General features: G+C 38.5%; 1 protein-coding gene across 1 annotated transcript in view; it reads left to right on the top strand.

The window, feature by feature from the left end:
- The first annotated feature begins 268 nt into the window (after positions 1-268).
- Positions 269-12,479, top strand: part of LOC110450527 (prolyl 4-hydroxylase subunit alpha-2-like) — a 42,928-nt gene continuing 30,717 nt past the window's right edge. Inside the window, exon 1 of the mRNA XM_021498087.1 lies at positions 269-885. Within this exon, the coding sequence (XP_021353762.1) occupies positions 713-885 (173 nt within the window). The 5' untranslated portion in view covers positions 269-712. The remainder of the gene's footprint in view (positions 886-12,479) is intronic.

Raw genomic sequence — 12,479 nt, 5'->3', positions numbered from 1 at the left:
AGACTAAAATTGTAATAATTGATGCAATTAAAAGTACTACAAAATCCACCTTCATTTACTTTTAAAAAACCCCACAGGTATATGTCAAGTTTTCTTATTCTTGTCATAGTGGGAACATTTCATATATTTATTCAAATTCACGTCTGACTCAATGTAGGTACAGAGACCTACATATTTATATACGTCTCTGGTAGGTACAATAACACGTTGTCACCAGTCACGCTACGGTCTATATATGATGTAACGTTACTAACGTGTGTACCACCACGGCGCTTAGAATCGGATCAAATCCACTCCTTATGATAACTGTGCGATAAATATGAATAATTAAGTTTGGATAACTTTGGGTCGTATATTCCCGAAAGAAAGGATATCTACCCCAAGCGGCAAAATCAAAGTGGACTCGTCCGCAGAAACTCGATACCCCAAGTATAGACCATGGAGTTTTCCAGAATGCCCCACTTCCGTTGAGGGATCGAGTTTCTCTGCACGTACACAAGTTGTACGCACGTCGTCCATTTACACGTGGACAGAATCGTTCAGGAAGTTTCCGACAGTTGATGAGCTGTGTTCATGTAATTTCTGCGACCCTATAGTACGCCTGACACTGGGGCAGTAGACCGTGACATACACACGTGTGTACCTGTTGTTGTTTACTGTGAGTGGTGATCGGTTGTGTGTATCGAGTTTGTGCTGCTGAGCCAGAAGTAAGATGACGGCGTTTGCGTTTTGGTGTGCTTGCGTGGCAATGATGACGTTGGTCCAAGGGGAGATGTTCACCTCCCTGGCGGCCATGCAGTCTGCCCTCTGGGCGGAGAGGGAAATCGCCGCTACCATTAATGATTACGTTCAGGAAGAGGAGACACGACTGGCCAAACTAAAACAGTAAGTACAATGTGAACGAATCCACCTCCCCCTCCGGCCCCCATGAACGACTCCTACACTCTCTAGGTTGTTTGTAACTGTCTGTACTTTCTTGGCTCCTCTAATATTACAATGTATGTACACTTTATTTGTTGGTCTACCAAATGTTATTTTTACTCATTATTTATACTGTTAGATAGCTATAGTCTATCCCTCCGGAACCACCTGCTCACTCGTTCGATTCAAAGAGACTTAAAACAATTGTCGCGAAATTAACCAAACATTAAAATCCCTTTGTGATGACCACTGAAGAAATCACACAAACCATTGATTTTTCATGTGGCAGTGACCCACAGGCACAATACCAGTGACCCACAGCCACAATACCAGTGACCCACAACCACAATACCAGTATTAAATTATACACATTATCAGAGACATATTTTTTTTTTTTTTCTCTGACCATTAGAACTTTTCAGTGATATCATATTTAACTCTGAGCTGATTTCCCATTTATTGTCCTAATTGTAATCTCCTGTACAGGTAGTCTACTGACAGTAGTGTACTATCCTAGTCAATATCTGCTGGTCAAGATATATAGTTATCGAAGGGGTTTTATAGCCTGGGGTTGACTGGGTAGTCTTTGCCCATATTCATGAAACCGTTCTCACACTGAATTTTGAAGAGACTTCATGCCGAATACCATTTAAAATGTTTCCACTTGACATGGACACATCATGCTTTAAACAAGTTACCAGGAAGTTGGGTATAGTTATACCAACTTCTATATTAATCTCTACTGCTGGCTGGATGTTGGAGCGTAGGGGGTCTTAATGTGGGAGGATACCAGAGTACCCGAAGAAAACCCGGGAAGGTGACCTCATACTATTTCACGTCCTATAAGGGAATTTAACCGAGGCCGTCTTTGTGAGTCGATTGTGCTCTACCCCCTGGGCTATCCGGCACTGACCACCACCCTTGAGCATGAATATGGTCGCAGTTTATCATGCGTAAACATGTTTTTTGTCATCAGAAATGTTACAGAATCTGTCTTTTTATTAGTGTTAAAGTCACCTGGCGACTTCCCCCACGTCGACAGAACACTGACCTCTGCAAGGAGACGAAACCTGCATGGGTGGATTCATGTCATTTTGATATTTTTCACTCATACTGTGCACTTGTGAAAAATATCAAAATATTCGCCACATTCGTGAAATATATTTGTTATTACTGAAGACACCATTAAATATCCTCTATATATACTTATTTAAATAAAACAACAGGATTAAATACAAACGTGTATACTTATTAAAATAAAACAGAACAGCATTAAATACAAAAGTGTATATTTATTAAAATAGAATAACAGCATTAGATACAAACATGTATATTTATTAAAATTAAACAGAGCATCATTAATGATAATAAAAGTTTCTGTTTCTCCATAGAAACATATTAAAAAACACAACATGTTACTCCTATCTTCTTCCTGGTAAAATTTAATGTTCCTTGAAAATGAAAGAATTTAATCTTCAGGAAACACTTAATTTTAGATACATAATGTTGAGGTCATTGGAGTGTATCGATAAACGGAAACAGGGAGTACATCCCTAGTTGAAAATCCAATGTAGGGAGACAGTATCACAATTTCCGCAAATTCTAATGTTTAATATTAAACTGATGAATATTGTATGTTTATTATTGACAGAACCGTCTGTTCTCTCAATATTAAAGTATTTCAAAGCAATCCAGGCATTACTTCAGGGTTTTTTATTATCAATGAGTCACATGTGTCCATTTTTCTGTACTTCAGGAAACCGGCTACCTATTTCACTACTGTGAAGTTTTTCAAGAACGATAACTCTTACCTGCAATTACTATGTGTATATGGTTTTATTATAAAATGTCAATTTTTATATCGTGTATAGAGAATTAATTTTACACAATTTCAGCATTTATTAAATTGATATACATTAATGCAATACTAATATATGTCAGTATCATTTTTATTGACATTATTTTGTAAAAATATTGTGTCTTTCATATTTTTTTTCAAAATTCACTCCTTTCTACATAAATGTCCATTTAAAATCCTTAAAATTCTGACAACCTATATTTTTTTTGCAGCAGAAAATTTTCTTTACTTTAAAGCAATATAACTACAAAATTTGAAGAAATTCTACTGAGAAATGGCGACACAATCCTATTACCTTAAGTGTCAATTCAGTCAACAGACTTAGATGACTTCTTAAGTAAAAAGTGACATAAGGAGAGAATGTAAACATGTAATTTGTCACCAGGGGCATGTAGCTCTACAGGGCGACTAATGGTTACAGCCCTGCAAACCAACCAGTGATTCATATAAAGCATGTATATATAGATAATACGTATGGTGTATACATATATATGTATATTCACGTATGGTGTATATATAGACAATACGTATGGTGTATATATATACAATACATATGGTGTATATATAGATGATATTCACGTATGGTGTACATCACGTATGGTGTATATATATAGACAATATCTGGTGTATATATATACGATATTCAAGTATGGTGTATATATAGACAATAAATATGGTTTATATATAGACGATATTCACGAATGATGTATATATATAGACGATATTAACGCATGGTGTATATATTGATGATATTCACATATGGTGTATATATAGACAATATGTATGGTGTATATATTTACATTATTCACGTATGGTGTATATATAGACGATATTCACGTATAGTGTATATATAGACAATACATATGGTGTATATATAGACGATATTCACGAATGGTGTATATATAGACGATATTCACGAATGGTGTATATATAGACGATATTCACGTACGGTGTATATATATACAATACATATGGTGTATATATAGATGATATTCACGTATGGTATATATATAGACGATATTCACGTATGGTGTATACATAGACGATATTCCCGTATGGTGTACATCACGTATGGTGTATATATATAGACAATATGTATGGTGTAAATACACACGATATTCACGAATGGTGTATATATAGACGATATTCACGAATGGTGTATATATAGACGATATTCACGAATGGTGTATATATAGACGATATTCACGAATGGTGTATATATAGACGATATTCACGAATGGTGTATATATAGACGATATTCACGAATGGTGTATATATAGACGATATTCACGAATGGTGTATATATAGACGATATTCACGTATAGTGTATATATAGACAATACATATGGTGTATATATAGATGATATTCACGTATGGTATATATATAGACGATATTCACGTATGGTGTATACATAGACGATATTCCCGTATGGTGTACATCACGTATGGTGTATATATATAGACAATATCTGGTGTATATATATACGATATTCAAGTATGGTGTATATATAGACAATAAATATGGTTTATATATAGACGATATTCACGAATGATGTATATATAGACGATATTAACGCATGGTGTATATATAGATGATATTCACATATGGTGTATATATAGACAATATGTATGGTGTATATATAGACGTTATTCATGTATGGTGTATATATATAGACAATACGTATATATAAAGCATGTATATATAGATAATACGTATTGTGTATACATATATATGTATATTCACGTATGGTGTATATATAGATAATACGTATGGTGTATACATAGACGATATTCACGTATGGTGTATATGTAGACGATATTCACGTATGGTGTATATATATACAATACATATGGTGTATATATAGATGATATTCACGTATGGTATATATATAGACGATATTCACGTATGGTGTATACATAGACGATATTCACGTATATATATAGATAATACGTATGGTGTATACATAGACGATATTCACGTATGGTGTATATATAGACAATACGTATGGTGTATACATAGATGATATTCACGAATGGTGTATATATAGACGATATTCACGTATGGTGTATATATATAGACAATACGTATGGTGTATACATAGACGATATTCACGTATGGTGTATATCACGTATGGTGTATATATATAGACAATATGTATGGTGTATATATTTACATTATTCACGTATGGTGTATATATATATATATAGACAATACGTATGGTGTATATATAGACGTTATTCATGTATGGTGTATATATATAGACAATACGTATGGTGTATATATAGACAATATTCACGTATGGTGTATACATAGATGATATTCATGTATGGTGTATATATAGACAATATTCACGTATGGTGTATAAAAAGATGATATTCACATATGGTGTATATATAGACGATATTCATGTATGGTGTATATATAGACGATATTCACGTATGGTGTATATATAGACGATATTCACGTATGGTGTCTATACACTATCTTTTGTTCAAGGGTATACTTTCTGTGTCCCCATATTAATAGGACAGCAGCTCAAGGAGGTCAAGGATGATGAAGGCTGGCCAGTATGTATCTGGCGTTGAGTGCTATAAAGTTCACTAAATAAATGACCTTGACCTCCTTCTAAGGTCAAAGGGGTCAAATATTTGAACAACTTCTGCATATTTTCCAATGATTGCTCTAATATCCAGGTCAGCGATATCGGCCCTCTGGGCCTCTTGTAGAAATCAGAAATTATGTCTCCTCTTCGAATGAAGGATCTACGCATCATACTAGTTAAGTCCTAACAGTTACTGGTGTAAGATGTCCTAACACCATAGGTTATTGGTGTCAGAAGTCCTAACGCCATAAGTTATTGGTGTCAAATGTACTAACGCCACAGGTTATTGGTGTCAGAAGTCCTAACATCATAGGTTATTGGTGTCAAATGTACTAACGCCACAGGTTATTGGTGTCAGAAGTCCTAACATCATAGGTTATTGGTGTCAAAAGTCCTAACACCATAGGTTATTGGTGTCAAAAGTCCCAATACCATAGGTTATTGGTGTCAAAAGTCCTGACACCATAGGTTATTGGTGTCAAAAGTCCTAACACCATAGGTTATTGGTGTCAAAAGTCCTAACACCATAGGTTATTGGTGTCAGAAGTCCTAACACCCACTGCTAACACCATAGGTTATTGGTGTCAAAAGTCCTAACACAATAGGTTATTGGTGTCAAAAGTCCTAACACCATAGGTTATTGGTGTCAAAAGTCCTAACGCCATAGGTTATTGATGTCAAAAGTCCTAACGCCATAGGTTATTGGTGTCAGAAGTCCTAACACAATAGGTTATTGGTGTCAAAAGTCCTAACACCATAAGCTATTTGTGTCAGATGTCCTAGCACCATAGGTTATTGGTGTCAAAAGTCCTAACACCATAGGTTATTTGTGTCAAAAGTCCTAACACCATAAGTTATTTGTGTCAGATGTCCTAGCACCGTAGGTTATTGGTGTCAAAAGTCCTAACACCGTAGGTTATTGGTGTCAAAAGTCTTAACACCATAGGTTATTGGTGTCAAAAGTCCTAACACCATAAGTTATTGGTGTCAGATGTCCTAACACCACAGGTTATTGGTGTCAAAAGTCCTAACACCATAGGTTATTGGTGTATGAAAGGTTGTTTTTGAAGTGTAAGCCTGCTAAACTGAGGCCTGTCCATGTGTTGTGGAAGGTTTGTTTGCTAAACTGAGGCCTGTCCTCATGTTATGGAAGGATGAATTTGCTAAACTGAGGCCTGTCCTCATGTTGTGGAAGGATACGCCTGCTAAACTGAGGCCTGTCTAGTGTTGTGGAAGGGTAAGCCTGCTAAACTGAGACCGTTCTAGTGTTGTGGAAGGGGAAGCCTTCTAAACTGAGGCCTGTCCTCGTGTTGTGGAAGGATACGCCTGCTAAACTGAGGCCTGTCTAGTGTTGTGGGAGGGTAAGCCTGCTAAACTGAGGCCCGTCCTCGTGTTGTGGAAGGGGAAGCCTGCTAAACTGAGGCCTGTCCATGAGTTGTGGAAGGGCAAGCCTGCTAAACTGAGGCCTGTCCTCATGTTGTGGAAGGATACGCCTGCTAAACTGAGGCCTGTCTAGTGTTGTGGAAGGGTAAGCCTGCTAAACTGAGGCCTGTCCTCGTGTTGTGGAAGGGTAAGCCTGCTAAACTGAGCCCTGTCCATAAGTTGTGGAAGGGTTAGTCTGCTGAACTGAGGCCTGTCCTCGTGTTGTGGAAGGGTAAGCCTGCTAAACTGAGGCCCGTCCTCATGTTGTGGAAGGGTAAGCCTGCTAAACTGAGGCCTGTCCTCGTGTTGTGAAAGGGTAAGCCTGCTAAACTGAAGCCTGTTCTCGTGTTGTGGAAGTGTAAGATTGCTAAACTGAGGCCTGTCCATGAGTTGTGGAAGGGTAAGCCTTCTAAACTTAGGCCTGTCCTCGTGTTGTGGAAGGGTAAGCCTGCTAAACTGAAGCCTGTTCTCGTGTTGTGGAAGTGTAAGATTGCTAAACCGAGGCCTGTCCTCGTGTTGTGGAAGGGTAAGCCTTCTAAACTGAGGCCTGTCCTCGTGTTGTGGAAGGGTAAGCCTGCTAAACTGAGGCCTGTCCTTGTGTTGTGGAAGTGTAAGATTGCTAAACTGAGGCCTGTCCATGAGTTTTGGAAGGGTAAGCCTTCTAAACTGAGGCCTGTCCTCGTGTTGTGGAAGGGTAAGCCTGCTAAACTGAAGCCTGTTCTCGTGTTGTGAAAGGGTAAGCCTGCTAAACTGAGGCCTGTCTAGTGTTGTGGAAGGATAAGCCTGCTAATATGAGGCCTGTCCTCATGTTTTGGAAGGGTACGCCTGCTAAACTGAGGCCTGTCCTCATGTTGTGGAAGGGTTAGCCTGCTAAACTGAGGCCTGTCTCGTGTTGTGGAAGGGTAAGCCTGCTAAACTGAGGCCTGTCTCGTGTTGTGGAAGGGTAAGCCTGCTAATATGAGGCCTGTCTAGTGTTGTGGAAGGTTAAGCCTGCTAATATGAGGCTTGTCCTCGTGTTGTGGAAGGGTGAGTCTGCTAAACTTAGGAAGTTTACAAGCGCAAGTTGTGAAAACAGAACATAATGTGGAGGCTTAGTAATGGATCTTTAGACAGGTTTTACCTGGTAAAGTTTTAGTGATTTTTGACTGTCAGAAATATGTTTATCGCATAATGTACTGTGTTATTTAGTGAATATATCCATGTCATATTTTTGCATATTAACCCATGTAATATGACCTATATAACCTGTGATTGGTGGCAAGTTTCAATTGTTAGCTCACCTGGTCCTAAGGTCAATAATTTGGTCTGGAGTTTCCTTAGGCCAAGGGGACTCAATTTTGTATAAACGGTGGGTGTGGCTCCCCTGGGGGCAGAGGGGCGTGGCCCAATAGGGGAAATAGAGGTAAAACCTTGAAAATCCTTCTTCTACCATAGGGATTAAGGGATTTTATCCTAATTTAGTCTGGAGCATCCTTGGGCCAAGGGCACTCAATTTTGTATAAATGGTGGGTGTGGCCCTCCTTGGGGCTGAGGGGCGGGGCCCAAAAGGGGAAGTATAGCAAATTCTTTAAAATCCTTCTTCTTCTGTAGGAATGCAAGGATTTGTTCCATATTTGGTCTGAAGCATCCTTGGGTGAAGGGGAACAAATTTTGTATAAACCGTGGGTCTGGCCCCTCCAGGGGCCTGAGGGGCGGGGCCCAAAAGGGGAAACATAGCAAATTATTCTTTAAAATCCTTCTTCTTCTATAGGAATGAAAGGATTTGGTCCATATTTGGTGTGGAGCATCCTTGGGTAAAGGGAAACCAGTTTTGTATAAAGGTCTGGGACCTGAGGGACGGGGCCCAATAGGGGAAATAGAAGATAGAAGTAAAACCTTTATAATCCTTCTTCTACCATATGGATTAAGGGATTTTATCCTAATTTAGTCTTGAGCATCCTTGGACAAAAGGGACTCAATTTCGCATAAACAGTGAGTGTGCCCCCCCTGGGAACAGAAGGGCGGGGCCCAATAGGGGAAACATAGCGAATTCTTCAAATACCTTCTTCTTCTGTACGAATGACAGGATGTTGTCCAAATTTGGTATGAAGCATCATTAGGTGAAGGGGAACCAATTTTGTATAAACGGTGTGTCTAACCCCCCTAGAGGCAGAAAGGCGGGGCCCAATAGGGGAAATAGAGGTAAAACTTTTAAAATCTACCATAGGGATTAAGGGATTTTATCCTAATTTAGTCTGGAGCATCCTTGCGCCAAGGGGACTCAATTTTGTATAAGCAGTGGGTGTGGTCTCCCAGGGCAGAAGGGCGGGGCCCAATAGGAGAAATAGAGGTAAAACCTTTAAAATCCTTCTTCGACCATCAGGATTAAGGGATTTTATCCATATTTAGTCCGGAGCATCCTTGGACCAAGGGGACTCAATTTTGTATAATTGGTGGGTATGACCCCCCCTAGGGGCATAGGGGTGGGGCTCTTTTTGAAGTGTGTCCTTGCTATATCTCAAGTACTGGATGAATCTTTCTAAAATTAAATATGTACTTACAGCACCTACCATGGAGTGCTATTTCTTTACTTCAAACCAATTATTTAAAACATATTCAGGTGAGCGATACAGGCCCTCTGGGCCTCTTGTTTCAATTGTGACATCACACCTAGGACGAATATATGACATCACAGACTACCTCAAAAATCAAAAATTCAGCTTTTTAAATTTTTGTTTTTTGTTTTGTTTAAATTCACCAGTATGTTACAAATTAACAAATGGTGTCCTCTCTTTCATGGCTTCCATACCCCTCAATCTCTTTTCATAAACTATCAATTGATAACTTTTTTTATATTATCCACAAGGATTTGTTTTGATTTTATATCAGGCCTACTTATATGTTTTATCCTCCCCACGCTCACCATCACTCCAGCTCCTCGCTATCAAAAGTCTTTTGATGGCCTTTTACATTCAAGGTTGCATGAAAATTGTCGTTTTTCACGAATAAATGCCACATTATCCTGATTATGTGATAAAAAGGATCTTGCACTCGTTTTCATTTCATATGAAATTCGTCACGAGAGGCTCGCTAAATTGAAAAATTCTTAAGACTCGTTTTATAAATCTCATATGAAATGGAAACTCATGTAAGATCCTATATTTATAACACAAGATTTCTGCAACACTTCAGGAACGATCTGATACTGTGATAAGTCTGAAGCTGGTGCCTAGTAACGGGAAGCATGGTGCAAAATTAGGTCTATTTCACTGTCCATAATGTCTAGTTTTACGAGATGTCGGTGTAAGATGACCTCATACTGACCATAAATTTAGGCTTTTTGTCATGGAACTTAGGAGAAGATGTCACACACATGTAATTAAATCAACATTAAGGAAATAGGATCCAGGGTTTATTGCAACAGAAACCTTTAAAAGGTAATACTGAATTAATTGTGTACAGTTATTGGAGAAATCAATATCATGGTAAAGGATGTACTCACTGCTTGTCTGAGACTGCAGGAAGCTGATGTTTGGGATTTAGATTGTAATCACTATCACATGACTGCTGTGTTATTTTAATAATAATTCAAGGTTCTTATATACCACTTTATCACAACCTTGTTCGTAGGTCGTCTCAAAGTGGTTCAAAAATTATTATCCATGGTTATAGGGCCTTTGCAACCAGCCAATATCTTTCTCAACTCCCTGTGGAGCATACGGCCGGAGCTGCGATTTCAGCGCTAACAGCTAGCATTCAACAATTCTAGCACTGCCCAACCACATACTCATTTACAGCTGAGTAGACTGGAACAAACAGAGTAAAGTATCTTGCTCAAAGATACAACACAGTGCCGTGCCGTGACTCGAACACACAACCCTTCTGTCACGAGCCCGGCGTCCTACCACTAGACTACTGTGCCGCCATGATTTATGATCATTTATCACATGATTGCTGTGTTATTTATGATCATTTATCACATGATTGCTGTTATTTGTAATAATTTATCACATGATTGCTGTTATTTGTAATCATTTATCACATGATTGCTGTGTTATTTGTAATAATTTATCACATGATTGCTGTGTTATTTGTAATAATTTATCACATGATTGCTGTGTTATTTGTAATCATTTATCACATGATTGCTTTGTTATTTATGATCATTTATCACATGCTTGCTGTGTTATTTATGATCATTTATCACATGATTGCTGTGTTATATATGATCATTTATCACATGATTGTTGTGTTATTTGTAATCATTTATCACATGATTGCTGTGTTATTTTTTATCATTTATCACATGATTGCTGTTATTTGTAATAATTTATCACATGATTGCTGTGTTATTTGTAATAATTTATCACATGATTGCTGTGTTATTTGTAATAATTTATCACATGATCTACACCTTAGTTAATATTTTCATCACAGTATGCTTATATGAAGATCTAGACCTAAGTTGATATGTACATCACAGTATGTTTTTTTACATCACAGTATGGTTATATGATGTTCTACACCTAAGTTAATATTTACATCACAGTATGATTATTTACATCACAGTATGGTTATATGATGTTCTACACCTAAGTTAATATTTACATCACAGTATGGTTATAAGCTCACCTCAGCGCAGCGTCCGTCGTCCGTCCGTCCGTCCGTCCGTCCGTCAACTTTTCCTTTTAAACGCTACTTGTCATGAACGACTGAGCAGATTTTGACCAAATTTGGTCTAAAGCATTCTTGGGGGAAGGAGAACAAACGTTGTATAAATGGTGGGTCTGGCCCCCTTGGGGGCTGATGGGCGGGGCCCAATAGGGGAAATATAGCAAATTCTTTAAAATCCTTCTTCTTCTGTAGGAATGAAAGGATTTGTTCCATATTTGGTCTGAAGCATTCTTGGGTGAAGGGGAACCAATTTTGTATAAACCTGAGCTCTGGCCCCCCTGGGGGCTGAGGGGCGGTGCCCAATAGAGGAAATATAGCAAATTCTTTAAAATCCTTCTTCTTCTGTAGGAATGAAAGGATTTGTTCCATATTTAGTCTGAAGCAAACTTGGGTGAAGGGGAAACAATTTTGTATAAACCACGGGTGTGGCCCCCCAGGGGCCTGAGGGGCGGGGCCCAAAATGGGGAAACATAGCAAAAAATCCTTCTTCTTCTGTAGGAATGAAAGGATTTGGTCCATATTTGGTATGGAATTTCCATGGTTAAAGGGGAACCAATTTTGTATAAACGGTGGGTCTAGCCCTCCTGGGGTCTGAGGGGCGGGGCCCAATAGGGGAAATATAGCAAATTCTTTAAAATCCTTCTTCTTCTGTAGGCATAAAAGGATTTGTTCTGAAGCATCCTTGGGTGAAGGGGAACCAATTTTGTATAAACCGTGGGTCTGGCCCCCCAGCGGCCTGAGGGTCGGGGCCCAATAGGGGAAACATAGCAAATTATTCTTTAAAATCATTCTTCTTCTGTAGGAATGAAAGGATTTGGTCCATATTTGGTGTGGAATTTCCATGGTTAAAGGGGAACCAATTTTGTATAAACGGTGGGTCTGGCCCCCCTTGGGGCTGAGGGGCAGGGCCCAATAGGGGAAATATAGCAAATTCTTTAAAATCCTTCTTCTTCTGTAGGAATAAAAAGATTTGTTCTGAAGCATCCTTGGGTGAAGGGGAACCAATTTTGTATAAACCGTGG

Source organism: Mizuhopecten yessoensis, unplaced genomic scaffold (genome assembly GCF_002113885.1).
Source record: "Mizuhopecten yessoensis strain PY_sf001 unplaced genomic scaffold, ASM211388v2 scaffold5275, whole genome shotgun sequence".
Lineage (NCBI taxonomy): Eukaryota > Metazoa > Mollusca > Bivalvia > Pectinida > Pectinidae > Mizuhopecten > Mizuhopecten yessoensis.
The sequence above is the reverse complement of the archived record's forward strand: the minus strand, read 5'-3'. Positions and strand labels throughout refer to the sequence as shown.